Source organism: Bos mutus, chromosome 23 (assembly GCF_027580195.1).
Source record: "Bos mutus isolate GX-2022 chromosome 23, NWIPB_WYAK_1.1, whole genome shotgun sequence".
Taxonomy (NCBI): domain Eukaryota; kingdom Metazoa; phylum Chordata; class Mammalia; order Artiodactyla; family Bovidae; genus Bos; species Bos mutus.
In genome coordinates this window covers 19,211,251-19,235,762 of record NC_091639.1, presented here as the reverse complement: position 1 = coordinate 19,235,762, position 24,512 = coordinate 19,211,251, and the positions used below count along the sequence as shown (strand labels likewise).

Here is a 24,512-nt window from a genome sequence, read left to right as displayed (position 1 = left end):
CAGATTGGTGGTTATCAGAGGCAGGGTGTGGAGGGAAGGGGAACTGAACGAAAGTTAGCAAAAGGTACAAACTTCCAACTGTAAGATAAGTTCTGGGAATGTAATGTACAATCGGATAAACATAACTAATACTGTGCGTGTGTATGCTAAGTCACTTCAGTCATGTCCGACTCTTTGTGACCCTATGGACTATAGCCCGTCAGGCTCTTCCATCCACGGGGATTCTCCAGGCAAGAATACTGGGGTAGGTTGCCATGCCCTCCTCGGGGGATCTTCCCGACCCAGGAATAGAACCTGTGTCTCTTATGTCTCCTGCATTGGCAGGTGGGTTCTTTACCACTAGCGCCACCTGGGAAGCCCCATAACTAACACTACTGTATATTATATATGAAAGTTGTTGAGTAAGTCCTAAGAGTTCTCATCACATCTTTAATTTTGTATCTATACAAGATGATGGCTATGCCCTAAAAGAAAGAATAAATTTCATGTTTTCTAGAAAGTAAAAAAAGAAAGAAACGTTAGATTTGACCTGGGGGTGGGTGGGGGGCTTGGAAGGGTTAACCAAGGAGCAGTAATTGAGTTACTTTTGAACCTAAAGAGTGACTCTCGGTGGGCAAAGAGAGGAGGTCCTGATGTGAAAGCTTGAAGGTGAGGAGCAGTTATTGAAGCTAAACATAGAGGGCTTCTGAAAGAAACTTATTTCAGGAGGAGACATCACCAACGGAAATACTGAGCTGAGTGTACATCCTCTTTCTCCACGCAGACTTCTGCCTTGGGGGGAGTGAATGAGCCACAGAAGCTGAAGTGACAGCTGCCATTCTTCTGAAATACCCAGGGAGAGGCAACGACAGACTATGGGCAGGCAAGTGAGGGAGGCATTACTTTGCTGGGAAGGTGGGGATCAACCCTCGACAAGTAGGATGGGCATTTAAAGGAGGGAAGAAAGTTCACCGTCAGCTGCCACTCAGCCCAGGTACTTGGAAGGCTGGCCTTAAATAGTATCTTAAGAAAAAAAAGAGGTTTTGACTGCCATTGCCAAATTGTTCTCTCTTAAAACCTAACAATGTCTCTGTTTCCTCTCAAAATGTTTGCCTTTTCACAGCATCGAACAAACAGCTGAGCTCCTCTTGTGTCTCTCCCCTGCTGAAGTCGCCAATCTCAAGGAAGGAATCAATTTTGTTCGAAATAAGAGCACTGGCAAAGATTACATCTTGTATAAGAGTAAGAGCCTCCTGCGAGCATGCAAGAATATGTGCAAGCACCAAGGAGGCCTGTTCATAAAAGATATCGAGGATTTAGATGGAAGGTACCGTGAGTCATTCTGCTTTTTCTCTGGTGACCCTTCTTTTTTATTTATTTATTTTATTTATTTATTTTTTTTTTACTTTACAATATTGTATTGGTTTTGCCATACATCAAAATGGCCACAGGGGTACACGTGTTCCCCATCCTGAAGCCCCCTCCCACCTCCCTCCCCAGACCATCCCTCTGGGTCCATCCCAGTGCACCATCCCCAAGCCTCCTGTATCCTGCATCGAACCTGGACTGGTGATTCATTTCTTATATGATATTATACATGTTTTAATGCCATTCTCCCAAATCATCCCCCTCCCCCACTGACCCTTCTTATAATTAGATTTGGCCAGAAGTGTGGAAATCAAGTGAAACAACTAACAAATTATTTCTTCTAGCAAATTTGTAACTTACTTGTGCACATTTAGGGTATTTCTCTGATCTCAAGACATTCTGACCTTGACTTAATTTCCCATTCTCTCTCAAGAACTCTAATTGCAAATGGATTCCTAGCTTGATAAACAGTGACATTTCTAAGGTACGTGGGTCTGTGTATGTGAGTGAAGGGTTGGGTGTGCGTGATAGCTTTTATGTTCCAAGACTCAAGCCTCTTTGGAGTTTCCTTTCCTGCTCTCCCAGAAGTATGAGTGGAGCAGGCCCTAGTCCAAACTCTGCTGGGGAGCAGATAGACTTTCCCTGACCACCTTGCAGTAATTAAAAACCCCACATGGCAGAGCCCCAACTGTACCTGCTCTGAACAGAGGCGCTTCTGATCATTTCTTGGAAAACTGGTGCTGCTACCCCTCCTCCCTATCCGTTGATTAAGACTACATGTAGATGACCTCCCTCCCCAGTTCTGGGACAATACCAGGGCAGGATTGCTGTGGATTTTTGTTTTGCTTTGTCTTGTTTTCAGTGACAGCCGAAGAGATAGCAGCACACTCTGGCAGAGACAGGGAAGGTAGTGGAGAGGGGATGCTCTGTCAGCCTGATGCTCAACACTGGCAATGAATGAGTGGCTGACCCCACTTTTCCAAGCTTCTTTTCAGCCTTACTTGACCTGGGTGCTTTTTAGCCACTCTCACATCAGACTTGTCTTCTACTGTTGTTGATTTGATTTCTCAGGTCATCTGTGGGCGGTTTCATGCAGGTGGATTCAGAGGAGCTGGGTAGTTGTCTAAGAGCTCCCTGCTAGAATTGTAAAGATGACCATTACCCAAGTCTAGAATATTCTTACACCTGCATACAGATTTGCTTCACTACATTCTTAGTTTCAGGACAGAAACAGTGTTGACACCTGTCTCCTGTTTGGCTCCTCTGATGGGATTGCTAGATTAGGCAAACAGAAGGCAAACAGAAATCTACATTTCAGGTAAACAATGAATATATTTTCAGCATAGATAGGTTCCAAGTATTGTATGGGATATACTTTGAGCAGCAACTCTACTCTCGGAGACCCTCATGGTTATTTGCTGACAGCCCTGCTTTGAGTCCCTTCCATCTTCTCAGTGGATTTAACCCAGGGAAACCTCAGCCATGGCTTTTTCTGTCACTAGTGAGCTTCTGTGGGCACTCTGGGACCTTGAGGTCTTCTGACTGTTGCGGTTGGGGACTTTGCTTTTCCTCTGTCCTCAATGGGCTTTCACCATGGAGCTCACGTAGCCAGCCATTGGAGGGAGTGTAGCTTTGTAATTAGCAGCATGATCTTTCATCACAATCTGCCCTCTTCAGAAAACCTGGCCTTACCACTTATCAGCCCCGTGAACATGGACAAGTTTCTTAGCCTTTCTGGACCTTGGTCTTCTCCTTTATAGAGTGAAAATGAGTGTTACCTGTTCTGTCTGGCTGCTCAGAGGATTAAGTGATTTCCAACACAAAAAACACTTAAAACAATATCTGTCATATGATAGGAACTCAATACACGTCAATTACCTTTACGATTATTACTCTGTCTTGAGCTTCTGGTATAGCTTAGGAATGAGATTATTTATAGGAATTCAGCTTGTTCTTGAATCTGGCTTGATTATCCTAACAGAGTGATCACTTTGCCCCAGACTGGCCTTTCTCTCCTCCATGCAAAGCCTTTGGGGTGGTTGATCCTCGTTTCACCCTACTGTTGTCAGGCTAACCTGGAGCTGGCACTGTCAACTCCATCCTCAGAGTAACTCACACCCTGTAGTCCCGCATCCATTGCTCCAAATTTGATTGCTTCTCCCCGGGTGCTCTGTGCAGCAATCTGCCTGAGGAATCTCTCTACAAGGAGACACTTAAGAGTAATGAGCTACCTCCTCTACCCTCCCTACCTCAGCCATTTTTCTTCTTCACACATAACCAAGATCAGCAACTCTCATAAGTTGTGGTTCTCATTTTTCAAATTTAATAGCTTTTCACAACCTCTTAGTGCCTGGAGCTGTCACCTTCCTGCTGTCTGCCTGCTGCCCATGACAGTTAAGACCCTGCCATGCTTCCCATTTATTGACCTGCATGCTGAATAGTTGGATTTGGAATGTCCTCAAATTTTGAAAGGTTGTTGGCTACTCACTGATGAAAGAGTAGATGTTACAGAATAATCCTCCTTAAATTGAAGCGTGGAATACATTTTTTTGCCTTGTTACTAGAAAAGGGCATGAAAAATTCTTGATATAATGAAGCTTGGGAAAATTCGTGTAATTTACCGATATAGAAGTTAAAATAGACACTGTTAGTTTAAGAAATCTGATGTTTCTGATTTGAGACATTTGTGGGTTTTTTCTTTTTAAATCTTTAACTGCTACAAAAACACCACCAAGGTAGAGAGGAAATGGAACATTTATACCTCATTTTCTATCACCATAACCCCTTCACAGTTTGATAAGAAATGGAAAAGAAATCACTAAGCCTCCTACTTTGCTGCAATCTAGCTGTCATTCTGAAACAGGGTCGCCAGAATTAGCAAATAAAAATGCAGAACACTCAATTACATTGCAGATAAATGAGGAATTTCCAGTGTATGTCAAATATTGTGTGAGACATATTTTTAAATTGTTATTTATCTGAAATTCATATTTAACTGGGCATCCTGTATTTTGGCAACCATGCTCTGAAATCTTAAACTAATTCGAGTTGAACTTAGGTTCGGTACACTATAATAGGGACCAAGGTTTGTAGAGTGATCATAAATCATAGATTTGTCTTTATCACTACATTCTATCCTCATATTGGCCTCAGTTGGCTTTTAAACCAACTTAGCTTTTTTATGAGAGCTATCCCTAAAGGTGACTTTATTCTGATGGCTCTGTTGATCTCTAACATGTATTATTTTGTGATGTGCCATTTATCTTCACTGTTTTTTAAACAATTTTTAAAATAATTGATTCGTTATCATTTTTTAATGCTGGGTCTCGGTTGCTGAGCAGCTTTCTCTCGTTGCGGGGAGTAGGGCTACTCTCTTGTTGCGCAGGCTTCTCATTGTGATGGCTTCTCTTGTCGTGGAACACAGGCTCTCGAGCGTTTGGACTTCAGTAGTTGCTGCACATGGGCTCAGTATTTGCGGCTCCTGGGCTCTAGAGCACAGGTTCAACAGTTGCGGTACACAGGCTTAGCTGCTCCTCAGCATGTGGAATCTTCCCAGATCCGGGATCGGACTTGTGTCTCCTGCATTGGCAGACGGATTCTTTAACACTGAACCACCAGGGAAGCCGTTATCTTCACTTTTAAAATTACCTACTGATGATCAGTCTATATTTCCTTGGATATTTGAGCTTTAGCTATTAATAGTTTTCCTCTCATGAATTTTGTGTTCAACCAACTGTAGTTGTTTATAATGCATGTAAGCCCAATAAGGTTAATTTTTATTTACACCATTTCATAAACCTAAGGACAATTTTTCATCCAGGTCTGTTAGATGCACAAAACACAACTGGAAGTTGGATGTGAGCACCATGAAGTATATCAACCCTCCAGGCAGCTTCTGCCAAGATGAACTAGGTAAATACCTTCCATATTGATCAATGTTTTCTGCTGTCACTGTTATTGGGGACCTTCTTGTCAACTTGTTTCCAATTTCACTTGAAGCTTTGGTTACATTCTGATTTTAACCTGTGGACATTAAGTCTTTTAAAAATAGCTAACACTGAAAATTCTAAACAGAATTTCTTCAGAAGGTCCCTTCGTTCATTCATTCATTTGTTCAGTAAGCATTTGATGAGATCATGCCAGGTGTAAACCGTTGTCCTGGGTATTAAGAGAATCAAAGATGGATAAGAAAGAGTCATCTTTTGTCTGCATGACTGGACTCCTGCTTCTGTGCTTGCTTCCTGCAGTTCATTCTGCTTATAGCACCCAGATTGGTATATATTTCTAATTTAATGTTTATCTTATATTGGAGTAGAGTTGATTTACAATGTTGTGTTAGTTTCAGGTATGCTGTGCTATGTTGTGCTTAGTTGCTCAAACGTGTCCAACTCTTTGTGATGCCATGGACTGTAGCCTGCCAGGCTTCTCTGTCCATGGAATTCTTTATACGAGAATACTGGAGTGGTTTGCATGCCCTCCTCCAGGGGATCTTCCCAGCTCAGAGATCAAACCCAGGTCTTCTTCACTGCAGGTGGATTCTTTACTGTCTGAGCCACCAGGGAAGCCCTTCAGGTATACAAGGCTGATATTTTAAAAATCAAAATTAATTCATGTCATTCCCCTGCTTAAAACTCTCCACTGGGTTTCCTAACACACTGAAAAATATGCATCCCTTTGACCTGGCAATTCCACATCCAAGGCTGTTTCCTAAGGTCTTGATAATCCTTGATATGTCAAAAGATATAGGTATGAAAATGTTCATTCATAGCAATACTGTCTAAAGAGAAAGATTTAAAACAATCAAAACATTAAAAATAATTCCACTGTGTCTTAAAAGTGATACTATTGAAGGAATTAAATAATTAGAGATTTTTGATAGATAAAGCAAAAAAGCAGATTATAAATGTTACATATAGTAAGACACAATTATGAGAAATGTATATGCATAAGCAGTGTGGATGAGGGCAGTCTTAACACTGGTTATCTGTGAAGGAGCTAAATGGAGGGCTCCTGCCTGGACCTCCAGACTGGAAACTGTGTTTACACCAGCTCAACATCTTTTTCAGGCTCAAATTATTGTACATGGGATAGGATACTAGGGCCACTGTTGTCCAGATGTCTTGGTGAGACCAACTCCTAATCATTTTTTAAAGAAGGGTGTGGCCTGCCAAGGCATTCTCCCAGTTCCCAGAGCAGAGGTGTCACTGAGGTGCATGTCCTTTCCCAATCACCCCCAAAGAGATGTGACAGCAGGTTATTCTGGGGTAAGTTGCTAATTCCTTTGATGGCAAGTGCATCCTTCCCCATCCCTCGAAAGGATGTCTGGACCTCTAGCTTCTTTTGCCAGTAAGCTCCATTCCATGTCTGTTGAGCTAGCTTAGGAAACCTGCAGACTGCTTGTTAACAGAAGCTAGTAACAGGCACTATACAAATACTCTTAAATTCATTTGGCAGAAAACAGGTTAGAAGCAAAGGTTGAAACTATTAAACTGTGTAAGTTAGAGGACAATAGACTATCAACTTAATGAGTATATAACCCAGAAATTTATAGCTGCTTAAGGGCTTTTACAACACCTCTAAGTCTTTTGGAATAGACAGCTAGTGGGAAGCTACTCTTTAGCACAGGGAGCTCAGCTTGGTGCTCTGCGATGACCTAGAAAGGTGGATTGGAGGTGGGGTGGGAAGGAGGTCCAAGAGGGAGGGGAGATGTATATATATAGCAACAGATATGTATATGTATATATATATATCCCTCTAGCTGATTTACTTCATTGTACAGCAGAAACTAGAATGACATTGTAAAGCAATTATACTCCAATTAAAAAAAAAAGACTTTTTTTTTTTTATGTACGTCTTAAATAATCCACATATCTCCCCTGTGACTTGGACCTTTGGAGCAAGAGGAAGGGATTTCCCACTCAGCAGAAAGTTGATCAAATGGAAGGTAGATCGAAGGTGGAAACTGATGTAGAGGGTTTCTGGCCAGAGGTGACAGCAGGCCAGTGGAGGGCAGGTGGTAACAAGACGCACTGAAGTTTTCAGCTTTTGCCCCAGTGAGGAAATGCAGAGAGAGTGGAAAATTTTAACTGAGTCCACTTTTCATCCAGTGCTACCAATGCTGTAGTGATTCCCTACCACAAAAAATTGTTATTTATAATAATCATAAAACTGAATAATCTCAGTTCACATGAGACCAAGCCGTCCTTCTCTTTCACGGGATATGATCATCATTAAAAAGGTAGAAGTCAGGAAAGTAGAAGGAAGAAGATGCTCACCTAAACTCCCATCACCTCAAGACAACCTCTGTTTAGGTATCTTTTCTTCCAGTTGTCACCAAGGTCCCCTTCCTCTCTCTCCCCAGCCTTCTCCTCCTTCTTTTAATTGAGATATAATTCATGTACTATAAAATTCACCCTTTTAGAGTATGCAGCTCAATGGTTTTTAATATTTTCATATATTGAGCCATTACCACCACTCTCTAATTCCAGAACATTCTCATCATCCCCAAAAGAAACCTTATTAACTATTAGCAGTCACTCCCATTCCCCTCTTCCTTCGGCCCCTGGCAATCAATAATCTATTTTATGCCTCTGTGGTTTTTTCTGTATTGAACCAAGCTGGCATAAACCCCACTTAGCCATGGCTACAATTCTTTTTTATATTGCTAAACTGTATTTGCTAATATTTGGTTAAGGATTTTTATGTCTATGTTTGTAAGGACTCCCACCCAGATGACTCAATGGTAAACAATCTGCCTGCCGATGCAGGAGACACGTGTTTGATCCCTGGGTGAGGAAGACCACCTGGAGTAGGAAATGGCAACCTATTCCCGTATTCTTTCCTAGGCAGGAAAGAGGAGCCCGGCGGGCTGCAGTCCGTGGGGTCACAAAGAGTCAGACACGGCTGAGCAGCTAAACAACAACAACAAAATTTGTCAGGAACATTGGTCTGTAGTTTTCCTATTTTGAGATGTCTTTGTCTGGTCCTGGGATCAGGGTAATAAAATTGCCCTCATAAAGTAAGTTGGGAAGTGTTCCCTCCTCTTCTATTTATTGGAAGAGCTTGTGAAGTATTGGTGTTGGTTCTTCTTTAGTCATTAGGTCAGATTCACCAGTGAAGTTATCTAGGCTTAGACTAATGTTTGTGAAGGTTTTTGTTTACTAATTAAATCTATTATTTGTTATGGGTCTTCTCAGGTATTCTATTTCTTCTCATCAGTTTTGTTAATTTGTTTCTTCCTAAGAATTTCTCATTTCATCTGGGTTATCAATTTGTTGATGTATAATAATCATAATATTTCCTTGTATTCTTTTTTATTCTGTAAAGTTGATAGTAGCATCCCTTTTCATTCTTGAGTTTAGTAATTTGAGCCCTTTCTCTCTTTTATTAGTCTAGCTGAAGGTTTGAAAATTTTGTTAATCTTTTCAAAGAGCATATTCCTGTTTTCATTTTTTCTTATTTTTCTAGTATCAATTCTGTTTATTTCAGCTCTTTTAAATATTTCCTTTCTTTTGTTTGTTTTGGGTTTAGTTTATGCCTCTTTTTCTAATTTCATGAGATGGAAGGTTAGGTTTTTTACTTGAGATCTTTTTAATTACAGATGTGTACTGGTATAAATTTCATTATATGCACTATACTGTTTTAGCTGCATTCCATAAGTTTCAGCATGTTATATTTTCATTTCTATTTGTCTCAAAGTATTTTCTAACTTCTCTTGTGATTTTCTTCTTTAAACCATTTGTATTTAGGAGTATATTGTTTGTTTCTACATATTTCTGAATTTTCCAACTTTCTTCTCTTATTGGTATCTAATTTCATTTCATTGTGGTCAGGGAACATACTTTATATGACTTGAAACTTTTAAATTTATTGACATTTGTTTTTTGGCCTAACATATGGTTTGTACTGGTTTGTGGAGATATTTCACATGTACCTGAGAAGAATGTGTATTCTGTATTTGGGGGGAGTGTTATCTGTTGGGTCTGGTTGGTTTATAGTGTTGTTCAAGTCTTCTGTTTCTTTGTTGATTTTCAGTCTAGCTCCATCTTCAGTCATCTTTTTAGGCATACTTTTATAACTAATTATAATTACTCTCTATATTATTTTTGTATCCTGTTTTTGTCTTGTTAATATGTCAGATTCTATATATACATACTTTTAAGTATGCTTACATTAAAACTTTATTTAGCCAGTTCTCTGCTGTTGACATTTATGCTGTTCACAGATTTTTTCTTTTTTTTTGCCTTCAAAACCAAAACTGTGATCTTTATGCTTAAGAACTTCTCTGTTTTTGGAGTTATTTTTGTAAGATAGTTGCATTACTGGCAAAAGGGTATGAGTAATTATTTTGGGGGGAGCTTCCCTGGTGGCTCAGACAGTAAAGAGTCTGCCTGCAATGTGGGAGACCTGGGTTTGATCCCTGGATCAGGGAGATCCCCTGGAGAAGGAAATGGCAACCCACTCTAGCATATTGCCTGAAGAATTCCATGGACAGAGGAGCCTAATGGGCTACAGTCCACGGGGTTGCAAAGAGTCGGACATGACTGAGCGCCGTTCACACATACACCCAATTAATGTATTTACCCATATTTAACATTTTGTACACCTTAACGTAAAGATGGGCTCCACAGGGACTAATAACCTAAATGAGAAAGGTAAGACCGTACAAGTAATGGAAGAAGTATAGAATATCTTTGTGACCTAGAGATTGGTGACTTCCTGACAAACAGCATTTCAAAAGTACAGCTCAAAAGGCAACCCCCCGCCTACACACACACACAAAACCCTGGTAAATATGAACTCATCAGTACTAAAGATTTCTGCTAAATGGAGGACACAGACAAAGACATATAATAGTTTGGGTGATTATTTTTCAATATTTACAACCAACAGGAGAATATGTTCTAGCATATAAGAAGAAAGCGAAAGGGGTTAGTCACTCAGTCCTGTCCGATTCTTTGTGACCCCATGGACTGTAACCCGCCAGGCTCCTCTGTCCAGAGGATTTCCCAGGCAAGAATACTGGAGTGGGTTGCCATTCTCTTAAGTAAAGCAAATTGACAAGAAAGGATAGGAAGCTCAATACAAAAATGAAGAACAGATATCAACTAGCATTTTACAACTGAATCCCCAAAGGTCAATAAGCATATGAAAATATGCTTAAATTCGTTAATTATCAGAAAACTGCTAACCAAAGCAATGAGATGTTACTGTAGGGTTTTTTTATTGGTAAAAATAAACCAAGGAACTGCCAAATGTTGTCAGAGATATAAAGATATAAAAATCTTCATGCATGTGGCGGAGATGTGGCCGGTGCAGCTATGGTAGAGAATAATCCAACAGTGACTAGTCAGAGGAGGTTTATGGACCATACACCGTGATCCATCAGTCTCACTTCTGTGTATGCACCGGAGAAATCTTGTGATGGAGTCAAGGAGGGTAAATCAGTAAAATGTGGTGAACCACAGAATACTAACTTACAGTTAGAGGAAGTGGACTAGATGTACACGTGGCAACATGAAAGAATCTTAAAAACAGAGTATTGAGTGAAAAAGAGTAAGAAACAGACTGGAGACCCAGTACCATTTATATGAATTAAAATGCACACATAAAATATAATGCATACTTTGCATGAGCATTTAAATGATAATCCTGTAGGAGAGGAGAGAGAAATAACAATGAGAAACAGATAAAGGGAATAAGTAAATAAATAAGTAAGTAAGTAGCTTTGCCTGGACTGAGTATAATGTGTCATGAACTAAAAAATATGGTTAACCTGGTCCTCTTTACTTGAGGTCCTAAATGAATAAATGAGTCCATTATTCATTCATCCATTCTTTAGTATGTATTGCATTACAGTCCATTTTTTAGAATGACCCAGTTTTTGTTCCCACTAACTATAGTTAATAAGCTTTCCTTTCTCCTCATACTTTACCAGCTTGAGGCATTCTTAGTTTTTCAGACTTTTCTCATTTGAATCAAAAAAATAGCATCACTGTTGTTTTAAATTAAGCTTGTTTCTCAAGTATGATGCTAATATATTTTCCAAACATGTTTGCCAGTTTTCGTTGGTGGTAGAACTTTTTCATCTTACATTTGTATATATTCAGATTTTCCACTGGAATTGTTTCCATTGCTATTAAATTTAGAAGTCCTCCCTTTGATAGTCTATTTTTAGCCACTCGGAAGCTTCTCATTGTGTCTTTAATAAACTAGATAATAAACTAGAATACTTAAATAACCAGTTGCACAGCACCATTGTTAGATAGCCCTTCCTTTTCCACCCTCTCTTAGAATATTAAAGCTGTTTAATAACTGTTACTTAATAACTAGGGTTTCCCAGGTTGCAATAGTGGTAAAGAATCCACCTCCCAATGCAGGAGATGCAGGAAACATGGGTTCAATTCCTGGGTTGGGAAGGTCCCCTGGAGTAGGAAGTAGCAATCCACTCCAGTATTCTTGCCTAGAAAATCCCATGGACACAGGAGCGTGGTGGGCTACAGTTCATGGGGTCACAAAGAGTTAGACACGACTGAGCAACTGAGCACACACATTTCTTTTCCTGCTTTTCTTAAGAGAGAACAATTCTAAAGAAGGAAAATCTTTACGAGTGGTTATCAATGCAGTTTTCTGAGAATCTACCATAATACTTTGTACTTTTGAGTTGATATTTGTTATTAATAGTATATAGTCTTATCAATACTGAGCTTTCTCTTTAACTCTTCATTCTTGAAAGATAAAATAATTGCCATAATAATATTATTATTGATTAAATGCTTTCTTTGTGCCAGGCATAGTGCTAGACACTGTTGGATCTCTTATATTGTTTACTGTCTACAACAACTCTATGAAGTATGTGTCATAACTCTATTTTATGATCAGGCAACTGCAGCCCAGGATGTTGATAATAAGCATCTCAGTCACAATCCCCACCCTAATGTTTCCAAATCCAGCACTCTTTCTATTTCGTGACACTGTTTTCCAGCAATGATATAGCCTGAAAATAATAATAAAATGTATCTTTATTGTATTGCTTGCATTTTCAAGGGCACAGTTTAATAATAGTGGTGATATTAAATGTCCTTTGTGTATTTCTGATTTTATTAAGAAAGCCAGTTGTGTTTTGCTATTAAATAAGTTGATAACTCTTATTAGGAAAATGCTAATTAATGTGCTTCTATTAAATTCTTAAACAGTATTTAAAAGATATAAAAATAATAAACCACCATGTGCCCAGCACTCAGCTTAAGACATGCCTGAGATTCCATGAGCTCCTTAAGTGTAGTATGAATAAAAGAAATGAATGGGTGTCAGTCTTCAGCCCTCATCTCAGTAGGTATTGCTTGACCTAAATTAGCATTGCTTTTTCTTTCTGATTTCCTTTGATTTTTGTACTCTGAGTATCTGAGCCATACATTTCTATTTCAGTGATGCTTTTTAAACATAATTTTGTTGTTATTAATTCAAATTTGTTCCCCTTTGGTTCTAGTTGTGGAAGAGAGTGAAGAAAATGAACTTTTGCTTCTAGAACTGAATCCTCCTAACCCCTGGGATTCAGAGCCCAGATCTCCTGAAGATTTGGCTTTTGGGGAAGTTCAGGTAAGGAAACATTAAATTATAATTATCTTAAAAATAAAACTAAGATACACACACACACACATATATATTTTATATTACCTTGAATATTCTTGGATGTGGCTACTTAGGACTAATAGTATAGTTATCCTGAACTCTTGAGCAAATTTTTTAGAAACACCGAGAATTTGGCAGGGATTACAAGGTAATATCAGAGAAGGCAATGGCAACCCACTTCAGTACTCTTGCCTGGAAAATCCCATGGACGGAGGAGCCTGGTAGGCTGCAGTCCATGGGGTCGCTAAGAGTTGGGCTCGACTGAGCAATTTCACTTTCATTTTTCACTTTCATGCATTGGAGAAGGAAATGGCAACCCACTCCAGTACTCTTGCCTGGAGAATCCCAGGGACAGAGGAGCCTAGTGGGCTGCTGTCTATGGGGTCGCACAAAGTCAGACACAACTGGAGCGACTTAGCAGCAGCAGCAGCAGCACAAGGTAATATATCCAGAAAAAAAAAAAAAAGGCAGAAAAACTTTTAGCAGAGGTCCCAAAGGAGAGTCATGCAAAACTATGGGAGAAATTCAGAAATTTCCCTTGATTCCAAATCACTGTCAGATTAAACGACCAGTTGTCTTATCTCTGCATGTTGCCCTGAGATCTTTACAAACCTTGTGCACTTCCTACATTTAAAAGAGTTTCCTCCAGAGAAAATGCTTTGGTAGTTTGAGAGAATTAAACAATCCAAAATGATTTTTTTCTGATGTATCTGGGAAGCTTGTGGAAATGGGCTGTTACTTTTCTGAGGAAGCAAAAGGGACCCTATCCAGAATAGGCATAATCATCTGAATTTGATTTGTTGACTTCTCCTTACCCTCGCTTTTGGCCTCTCACCCTGGAGTTTCTACCCCGCCCCTCTGCTGCTGGGTGTTTTCCTTTATCCGATGAGTGTGCCAGATCAGAGGAAGGGAGTGAAGCACTAATTTAGAATCCTCGAGTCTGTGCCAGTTTCTAAGTCATTGTTTATAGCCATTTTCAGAGGACCCTGACTCCCTGAGCGAGTCAGCAGGTAAGTTAGAAGAGAAAAGTCTCACAAGCCTGTTTCTCCAGGCTGTGTGGCTATGCCAGCCCCACGTCGTGTGGCCTCCACCTGTAGCAGCTCGAAGAAGGATCTCAGTTCCCGACCAGAGATTGAGGTCAGGCTGCAGCAGTGAGAATGCCGAATCCTAGCCACTGGACCATGAGGGCCAGTGGCCCTGGTTTGTCTGCTTTGTAGAAATAAATTTCAACAAAGAGATGGAAAATAGTGAAACAGATAAAGTATTTATTAGGAGGAAAGATGTACATGTGAATAGATAGAGGGCTCAGAGAGAAAGAGTCATGCCTTTGTGGTAGTTTAAATCACTTGTATGGGGCATTTCTTTGGGGTTTCCTTTGGCCAGTCATCTTGCTTTGCCGGGTTCTGAGTCGTGTTTGGTTCACCTCAGGGTCCTCCCATGTGTGCACCTGCATCTCTTGGCCAAGGTGGATCTAGTGAGGAGGCCTACGGGAAGGTTCACATCACTTACCACGTGGTGGTGTCCCCTCCCTATTTGACCTGAGTAGCCTCTCTGCGCGTGTAGTTGGAAGGTCTCCTTGACCTTAAGAATGAAGAACATGTGGTCTTTTTACCTCTTATCTGGACAGGGCTCAGTTTCTCCTCCTTCCTCCTATTATCTTTGTCTTGGAGTATCTGTCCACAGGGGACAGACTCCAGCTGCCCAGCCAGGGCCCACCTGTCTCCTGCCTCAAACCCACCAAGAATCATTCATCATTCATTCAGTGGCTATTTCCAGCCAGTCTGGCATTTAAATCCCTAAGTATCTACCATCACATCTCTAATGGCCTTTCCTTGTAAATTGTGCTTTGAAAGACTGATGGCAAAAGATATTTTGCAGTGCAGACTGTAAATAAGCATTTAGGAGCTAATTTAGATAGAGTAGAGCTGGATGAATCGGTTTGACACCTGAAATCCACCACAGTATTTCTTTCCTAACAAAGCAGTAATGTGTACCAGGAGTTGTTTTCTATATAAAGGTCCCCACCTCACTGAACATGCTCAGGAGCAAAGTTTTCCAATGTGACTTGTCCACTAACCAGCCCAGTTCATTGTTGCTGACTGACGATGACTCAATAATCTGATTCTCACTGTCTTCTGACAGATAACATACCTTACTCATGCCTGCATGGACCTCAAGCTGGGGGACAAGAGGATGGTGTTTGACCCGTGGTTAACGGGTCCTGCTTTTGCCCGAGGATGGTGGTTACTACATGAGCCTCCATCTGATTGGCTGGAGAGGCTGTGCCAAGCGGACCTAATTTACATCAGTCACATGCACTCAGACCACCTGAGGTAATGAAGTCTGAGCACTGAACTCTGAAGGAAATGCTGCAGTAACGGCATCACTGGTTTTCAGGTTCTTTTGTGATCCCTGATCAATTTGAGGCCGATTCAGTGGGGCTGATGAGAAGAGAACTAACTTGGATAAATGCGTATGTTTGTGTAGCATAATGTTTAAAGTGTTTTCACGCTTTGGTGGTTTACTCACTAAGTCGTGTCCGACTCTTGCAACCCTGTCAAGCTCCTCTGTTAGTGGGATTCTCCAGGCAAGAATCTGGAATGGGTTGCCATTTCTTTCTCCAGGGGATCTTCCCGACCCAGGAATCCAACCCAGGTCTCCTGCCTTGCAGGCAGATTCTTTACCGACTGAACTTTGAGGGACGATATTTTCATGCTTTATACCATTACAAATGCAAAAGGGGCCATTGTGGGAGTAAGACAGGAGTTAATAACTCTCCACGCTGTCACTTCCCACCCTCAGGCTACTTGGTAAAAGTCTAGGTTTAAGGATCATCAATGTTGACTCCCTTTTTCAGTTCAACTTTTATGGCAGGGACCAGTACACAGGTGTAACTCTTCTCAGTTTTACAAGCCATATGGTTGGTGTTACAGTGACTTAGTTCAGCTGTGGTAGTACAAGAGCAGCCATAAATGGTCCTCAGTCAGCCTGATTGTCTTCTAATAAATCTGATTTATGGACAATGACATGTGAATATCATAAAGTTTTCATGGATCACCAGATAGGATTGTCCTTTTGATTTCCTTCTCAACCATTTAAAAAGGTAAAAGGCATTCATAGACTATAGCAGCAGGTTGCTGTGGTTTGCCAACTCTTGATTCATAGCATTTCAACAATGAGCTCCCACCTTTTGAACTCTGAGTCCACTTCATCCTTTACTGAAACCACAGCTGTGTGATGCTAAGGATAGGAACTGAAACTTCCTTAACCCAGGTCATTAACAGGAAGTAGAAACAGGAGCTTGAATTTATAATCATCAACAGGAAGGGAAAAGAGAAGCTTGAATTTATAAAACCACAGCCATTTGCAAATGAACGGTTACCAAAAGAGATGGGGTCAGATTTCCAACCCCTGGTTTCATTTCAGGGTCCTCCTTCTTCATCCTTATTTAGAAGTTTGTGTCACAGCTTCTAGGGTGCTGATATAAACATATAGCCCTGCCCACTTGTTCTAACATGAAGCAATTTCACCTTACTTTTCTTTGCTGTGACTTTAGGTGACAAAGTTCACATGAAGGAGACTCTTTGATAGAAATGTCCATGATGAGGGGAAGTATGTTTGCTGGTTGACCGGCCCCTTGATTTTTCTATTGAAAGTATATTGAAAGCATATGAGATCTCTAAGGCATGAATATGTTCTCTCTCTCCTCTTTAAGGAAACTAAAAGCTTAAGTAGTTAGCTGCTTTAGTAACAAATTACCTGCAATACACAAAAACTGAACATCACCCACAGAGATATTGTGCTAAGATTAAAAATCTGCTATGGACTGCGTGATACCTTTGATCCATGCAAGCTTCTGGAACCAAAGATGTACAACTGCAGAATTATGAAAGTTCTGGGTTCACGCATTGTGTAATAACAGCATGTGGAGCTAATTTTATGCAGGTGGTATAGAGAAAACAGTATCACATAAACTAAGTGCTTGCTTTATAGTACCTGTTAAAAGATGTCCATGGTCCTGTGTGTCAGTTGCTCAGTTGTGTCAGACTCTGTGACCCCATGGACTGTAGCCCAGCAGGCTCCTCTGTTCATGGAATTTTCCAGGCAAGAATCCTGGAGTAGTTTGCTATTTCCTCCTCCAGGGGATCTTCCCAGGGATCAAACCCCGGTCGCCTGCACTTTTTACGGTCTGAGCTACCAAGGGAGAAGCAAGGGGGAAAGCCCAGTGTACTGGGCTGTAGAAAACAGTCTTTAGTCAAACAAATGTGATTTGTTATGTAAATACATGAGTATTATATTGGGCTTCCCAGATGGTGCTAGTGATACAGTACCTGCCTCCCAATGTAGGTGATGTAAGAGATGCGGTTTCGATCTCTGGGTCTGGAAAACCCCCTGGAGGAGGGCATGGCAACCAACTCCAGTATTCTTGCTTGGAGAATCCCATGGACAGAAGAGCCTGGCAGGCACAGTCCATAGGGTCACAAAAAGAAGGATACAACTGAAATCACTTAGCAGCAGCACACATGAGTATCATAATGAATAATACTTATAGATGCCAGTGAGAATTATCAACAATTTAAAAATCACAAAGCAATAAACATTGATTTTAGAATAACCTATCCTAACTCCCAAAGTCCCTTAAAGTAGATTTAAGTGGTTAACCCAGAGATTGAAGACTTATTCAAAGAATCCTTGATTTTTTGAAGCCTTTGTTTTTAAAGAAGAAAACATACCGGTTTTTTCCCCTCCAGATTCTACTTATTTAATATAGGTCTGGAACTTGAATATTAGTTAATGAGTAGTTATTAAGTATAGTTAATAAGTGCTGATATGCTGATTTTGTTTATGCTTTTCTTATTATTAAGTGTCTTATTTCACCTGATATTATACTCTATGCACAAGTCTGATTCTTAAGCCAGACAGCATATTCATTTAAGTTGTAATTGCCTTCTAGTAGAAGAAGCACTAAGTTTAGGATCATAAAACCTGAATTTTAATACCAATTTACTATTTGTTAACCATATATTTCTGAATATGTGTTCTCATTTATTAAAAACAAACAAAAACATAGAGCTTTTCTCTTTTTTTTGGTGAGAAGAAATAAAATACCATAAATAAAATACTAGTGAAAATGCCTAAGACCATGATTGATATATAAGAGTTACCTAAACAGCCTTTTGTTTATTATTCATGTTTTGCCACACCCCACAGTAGCATATAATCCTTTGATGTAATGAATACTCGGAAATGAGAGTTGACAATCTGTGAAGATGTTCAAAAGTGCTCGGATGGTTAATTGTATACTGAGTTGGAATTACTCCAAATGGTGAATGTTATTTTCTTCTACACTAAATTTTACTGTCTTGCCTAGCTGGTAACTGACTCTCCTTAAGGACAAATCATTCATTCTACATGCCACCATGTGGCTATCAATCTGTTGACAGTTGAAAAAGCACCCCTAATGACAGGCAATTCACAGGTTCTCCTCGTTTTCTGACCAAGACCTTTCTTTTATTGGGAGCTGCTGGTTGAGAGGTGAGAAAAAATGAAGATTCTGGAGACCTTCACCTACCAGAAACCTCTTCAAGCAGGAGTTTTCCACTTTGTACCTTCTGTTAGAACTACCCTTTTTCAAAGCAGCATCAGTATGGAAAATGGAATTTGCACTCCTGGTTAGATGTATACGCTGTGGTATATGATATGTTTTCCCAATAAAGAGGAATCTGCTAGGAAATTCCCCTCATTGTTACAGTCAACCTTGAGGGAAAACCCTGTTTTTTGGACTCGGGAGGGTCTGGTTTTTCCGTTCCTTGCTTCTTGGTCAACATGTTGGTGTGAGGGGCAAGCTGTCTCTTATACTAGATGATCCAGTTTTTTCACCTTTCAAACTTCCCATCTTTCTGATCCTAGTTACCCCACACTGAAGAAGCTTGCTGGGAGAAGACCAGATATCCCCATTTATGTTGGAAAAACAGAAAGACCTGTATTTTGGAATCTGAATCAGAGTGGTGTCCAGTTGACTAATATCAATGTAGTGCCATTTGGAATATGGCAGCAGGTCAGATATCAGTGTTTTTTCCACACTTTTCAGTTATATTTTCTGGGGGTAAATTTTAAGTGAGGTAGTTGCTTTAATACTGAAGAAACAATGACTTACTTTTTCCATATGTAGTACTATGTAAGTATGTATTACTGTATAAATCTCTATTTGGGCTAAAATAAAAGGTGGCTTTTCTCTCCATAAATCAATGGCATGACTTTACTGGATAATAAATCTAATTCTGAATAAAAGGGATTTCTTTCCAGAAGAGATGATCATTTACTCAAATATTGAACAAAAAGCCAAACTGACATAAACAGTGGTTGGTTTTATTGTTAAATTCCAGGTAGACAAAAATCTCCGATTCATGATCTTGATGGATGGCATTCATCCTGAAATGGACACTTGCATTATTGTGGAATACAAAGGTATTTTCTTATTTTCATCAGCAATGAAAAATGAAACATACTCTTGGTAGGAAGGATAATGATAGCTATCCAAAGTTCCATCCTATCTTCATCTTCTTCTTCCATCTTCATTTTCCATAAGATATAGTATGTTCTATCCCTGTCTTAGGAAAATGGACTGTCACTGAGATAATCTCAGAAAATCTGTCACTCAGAGAAAAAATTAGCAGTAACATACTCTGTGTGGTGACAGGTGCAAGGATTTTTTTCATAAGGGAAGAGATACTCTATATTACCCCTATAAGTGATGGACAGGGAGGCCTGGTGTGCTGCGATTCATGGGGTCGCAAAGAGTCGGACACAACTGAGCAACTGAACTGAACTGAACTGAACATCTTCAAAACTGCCTTTATTAAGTGTTTTACTTTCATATTGACATATTATAATGCAATGTAATCATACACTTCTGCTTTTCATGTGAGAAGAGATGGCTTTACCCCAACAGTTATTAAATAGAATTTCCAAAAGGTTGAGAGATTTGTGTTGATTTGGTTATTTTTCCTCCCTGCATCATTTGAGCTCAACATCTGAAGATAGTTGGCTAAGGAAAGTAGTCTGTCTATGATCTTGAAGGTTATTATCCTCATCCAGAACCAACCAAATCAGTCAGGAGGAGTTTGATTTTGTTGGCCTAGGATTTCAAACTATGGTGTTCAAGATTTCACCTTGAGTATTTATGCCGCATAATTTTTCCACAGGTCATAAGATACTCAATACAGTGGATTGCACCAGACCCAATGGAGGAAGGCTGCCTATGAAGGTTGATTTAATGATGAGTGATTTTGCTGGAGGAGCATCAGGCTTTCCAATGACTTTCAGTGGTGGAAAGTTTACTGGTAATACTTTATTTCGAAGTGATGCCAGGGAGCAGGCATGGCATTTTGCTAAATGCTTTGCAAATCAATACAAAGATAACTAAAACATGGTTCTTCCCAGCAAGAAGCTTACAATCTTACTGGGAAACCAGACTTGCAAATCACAGATTGCAGACTAAAGTTCCCAGCTCAAAGCGTGCTAATGGGGCATGAAAGAAACACTAAGGGGATTAGGGAGCATCTCAGGATAAGTCAAGAAAAAGAATCATTTGGATCAATTGGATTCCTGATGTAGACCATAGAGCAGAACAGGAAGGGTCTGACATTGGTAATCCAGGCTTAAATGCTCTTGGTATGAGGTTCAGAATAGAGTGTGGGCACCTTGAGGTAGGCATATGCCCTTGGTTTGGTGGAATGCTCATACTGGGAGGGATGGAGCAAAGGAAGCCCCTCTAAAGTATGGGGTTATGGGGGTCTGGGGAGCAGGGAAAATAGGTAAATAGTGGTCAAAGAGTATAAACTTCCAGTTATAAGGTGAATATGTTCTGGGGGTGTGATGTACAGCATAGTGACTACAGTTAACACCATTGTGCTCTGTACTTGAAAGTTGCTAAAAGAGCAGATCTTATGTGTTCTAACACATGGAAAATGGTAACGAGGTGATGGAGGTAATAAGCTAACCTTATTGTGTAATCATTAGGCATGCATGCATGCAATGAAATCCCCATGGTGTGTACTTTAAACTTATGTAAAATTACACATCAGTTTTATCTCAAAGCTAGAAAAAATGTGCAATCCAAGGAAGAAGCACTTCTGCTCTGGGTCTAAGTGTAGTGCTAGGTTTGGGATGGGGGAGGGTGTGTAAGTGGTACATTTTGTTCACACTTTTGCTCAATACTAGCATTGAAAGTGCTTAATATATGTTCACTTAATAAATGCATATGTTTTGTAAGCGATCTCTGTTTAATGATGTGGCAGAAATGCCCTACTTGCAATATGAAGAAAGCCTTGTACAGTTCCTTCCTTTCTTCTCTTAAGTCTGTATTCATTGCTTCCCAGAATGTGTCACCATGTGAGACATAGAAGGAGGTGCTGTCCTTAGTGGGTTAACAATGTGACTGGGGAGGCAACATATACCTACTAAAGGTAGCTGGCAGAATTCCATCCTTTTTTTAAAGATTTATTTATTTGATTTTTGGCTGTACTGTCTTCATTGCTGTGCATGGGCTTTCTCTAGTTGCGGTGAGTTGGGGCTACTCTCTAGTTGCGGTGCATGGGCTTCTCATTGTGGTGGCCTCTCTTATTGCAGAGCATGGGCTCTAGGCATGGGGACCTCAGTAGTTGCGGTGCTTTGGCTCAGTAGTTGTAGCTCTTGGGCTCTAAAGTGCTGGCTCAGTAGTTATGGTGCACAGACTTAGTTGCTCCACAGCATGTGGGATCTTCCTGGACCAGGGATCAAACCCGTGTGCCCTGCGTTAGCAGGAGGATTCTTTACCACTGAGCCAGGGAAGTCCCAGAATGTCATTCTTATGTGAGTATGTGTATGTGTGTGTGTGCATGTGCACATATATTTAAGAAGGTCCAGAATATACCAGAACATTAATAATTAAATGTTAATAGTGATCAGGTCTAGCTTATGGATTTTTTTTTTTCCTGTCTCCTTGTCTGTGTTCAACAGATGTTCGTAGCAGTAGGAGGAGGAGCAGTTCCCTGACACAGTATCCCACATGCTCTGGGCCCTGCCTAAATTCTCAACTTCCTTTACTGTCTGTATCCCCATTGCTTGACCAATGTCAGCCCATACTGGCCTGCTTTTTGTTCCTTAGACTCGATACACCAGGCACATCCATGCCCTGGTCTTTGCATGTGCTGTTTCCACTGCCTGAAGTGCTATTACCCCTGACCTCCGCACAGTGGCCAATGCCTCTTCTATGTTTGTCTGTATTCGATGACGCCAATGTCATCTCCACTAACTGCCCTGTCTAATACCCACCTCCTCACCCCAGCCACTCTCTATCCCATGATCCTATTTTACCTCCTTCCTAGATCATCACTATTTGAAATAAACTTATTTACTTATTTATTATTTGCATCTTTCACTAGAATGACTGCTCCATGAGAGCAAGGAACTGCTTTTTCTTGTTCATCATTATATTCTCCATGCCTTGAACCATGTGGGCTCATAGTAGGTGCTCAATAAATATTGAGCAAATGAATGAATGAGCAAATGAACAAGCTGTGAGGTAGGCATCACAATTCCACTTCACAGAGGAGAAAACAAACGTAAAGAATTTAAGTAGTGGAGCTGCATTTTGACCCTAAGTCTTAACTGACTCCAACATCCAGACCTTTGACCACTGCACACCCCCAGGGTGTAACAAACGTGCTTTGCATTTATAATCCACCCAGATAGCAAAGCCATTTCCATGTTAGAAGAGCATTAAGCAATACGAGAATTACAGTGCTCTTAAAACATACATACGTGCAAGGTACAACTATACGTGCCACCCTGTGTATTCAGCTAGGTCCACATGAATTGCCATAAACAAGGAGAGGGTTCAGTGTCCTTGGCTAATTCAGGAACGTTTTCCTAGTAACCAAATGAAATTTGCATAATAAAGCCACTAATGACAAAGAGTTTTGGTCTACATCTGAGTGTCAGCTGTCAATTTTTATCTCCTGAAAGATTTCTCTACTAGAGCTTTTGTTTTTCTCGGATTTCTGAACAGAGGAGACTAATCCAAACCCTGTCATTCCAGAGGAATGGAAAGCCCAGTTCATTAAAACAGAAAGGAAGAAACTCCTGAACTACAAGGCTCGGCTGGTGAAGGACCTACAACCCCGAATTTATTGCCCCTTTGCTGGGTATTTTGTGGAATCCCACCCCTCAGACAAGTATGGCTGGACATTTTGTATAACGTATTTACACACGAGTTAATGTATTCTGGGATGAATGATTTAGTTGTAAATGCAACACAGAATGAGAGAGAATAATTGGTAGAAATCTGGAGTTTATTTAACAAGCTGCCTGAGAACGGAGAGCATGAATGAAAGCAATGCTTGGCAGCTAGAGTTAATCCAGATAGATTTTTGTCCAGAAGGATCCTGGAAAGGATAAAGGCAAGTTATATGTATTCAGTATACACTAGAAATTGAACTGGGGCATTTAATCAAGTCATTTAGTTTTCTCAATGACACTGTAAGGTAGGTATCATTATGCCTATTCAAGTTGGTTGAAACTCAGGGGCTAAGAGATTTGCCCAAATCACTCTGTTGGAAACACTGGAGTTAAGAAATGAATCCTGGTATGCTTAGCTCTGGAGCTCTTTTCTCTACACCACACTATATCTCAGAATAGAGAGTGTATCATTATCAAGTTATAGTCTCATTTTTGAGTGTCTGAAAGGATTTCTCTTGCAGCAGCATAACTTCTAGATCTTGTTTTTCAAGTGTATTTTTTGGAGGCCAGTGAGTTTTCTTTGAGAATGTTTGAAGGTTTTCATTTTAATGGTCACATGAAGTTTGGAGGAGCAGAGTCTCTAGACCTGATCCAGCATTACCTGGTATCTGTTCTGATTGCTTGGTGTCAGGAGAAAGGGCCAGGAGATCCCAGGGGAGGGTCAGATGACTGGAACAGCAAGAAGGACAGTCAGAGAGGCAGCTCTGAACCAAATGGCACAGAACCATTTCAATATTTTAGCAACTATTATGCCTCCTGGCTGAGCATCAGTTCTGTCCTTTAAACAATGGGAAAAGGAGCAGACACAAAGATTTTGCTGCCATTTACAGCTCTCACACATCACACTATATGGAAATACCCAAGAACTGAGGAACTGGACTGTGGTGATATTTTGCACTCCATACTGTCTTGAACGGTGATGAGCATCTGTTAAAAGATGTAAAGAGAAAGCATGTCCAAGATCAATCTGAGAGAGTCTGCTGGAGAAGGTGAAACAGGGTGTCATTCTATTACTTTCATGTTCTAAGCTATGGGTCACTCAAGGGAAAAGTAAAAATTGATAGAAATATTTACCACATGACACCAGAGAATATTAAAGTCAGGACAGTGAGGAAGTATTTCTGAGCTTGAATTAAAAAAAAAAAAAAAAAGACCCAGAGGATTTCCTTATTTGGCTTCATGTTATGCGTTTCATGTCAAACCTTATAGTCTGAAGGCAGATAAGTTAAGCATCCTTAGGGATGACCTTTTGG

General features: G+C 40.2%; 1 protein-coding gene across 7 annotated transcripts in view; it reads left to right on the top strand.

The window, feature by feature from the left end:
* The window catches only part of LOC102272785 (cytidine monophosphate-N-acetylneuraminic acid hydroxylase), an 82,868-nt gene that overhangs the window by 36,155 nt on the left and 22,201 nt on the right, over nucleotides 1-24,512 (top strand). For 5 of the 7 annotated variants that reach the window (XM_070361454.1, XM_070361449.1, XM_070361452.1 and 2 more), the window contains exons 2-10: nucleotides 764-862; nucleotides 1,103-1,306; nucleotides 5,168-5,259; nucleotides 12,836-12,945; nucleotides 15,121-15,311; nucleotides 18,889-19,036; nucleotides 19,365-19,446; nucleotides 20,184-20,321; nucleotides 23,030-23,195. In XM_070361454.1, the coding sequence (XP_070217555.1) occupies nucleotides 855-862; nucleotides 1,103-1,306; nucleotides 5,168-5,259; nucleotides 12,836-12,945; nucleotides 15,121-15,311; nucleotides 18,889-19,036; nucleotides 19,365-19,446; nucleotides 20,184-20,321; nucleotides 23,030-23,195 (1,139 nt within the window). In that variant the 5' untranslated portion in view covers nucleotides 764-854. Of the gene's footprint in view, nucleotides 1-763; nucleotides 974-1,102; nucleotides 1,307-5,167; nucleotides 5,260-12,835; nucleotides 12,946-15,120; nucleotides 15,312-18,888; nucleotides 19,037-19,364; nucleotides 19,447-20,183; nucleotides 20,322-23,029; nucleotides 23,196-24,512 lie in introns of all 7 variants that reach the window. The other 2 variants (XM_070361455.1, XM_070361453.1) reach the window with 2 other exon arrangements.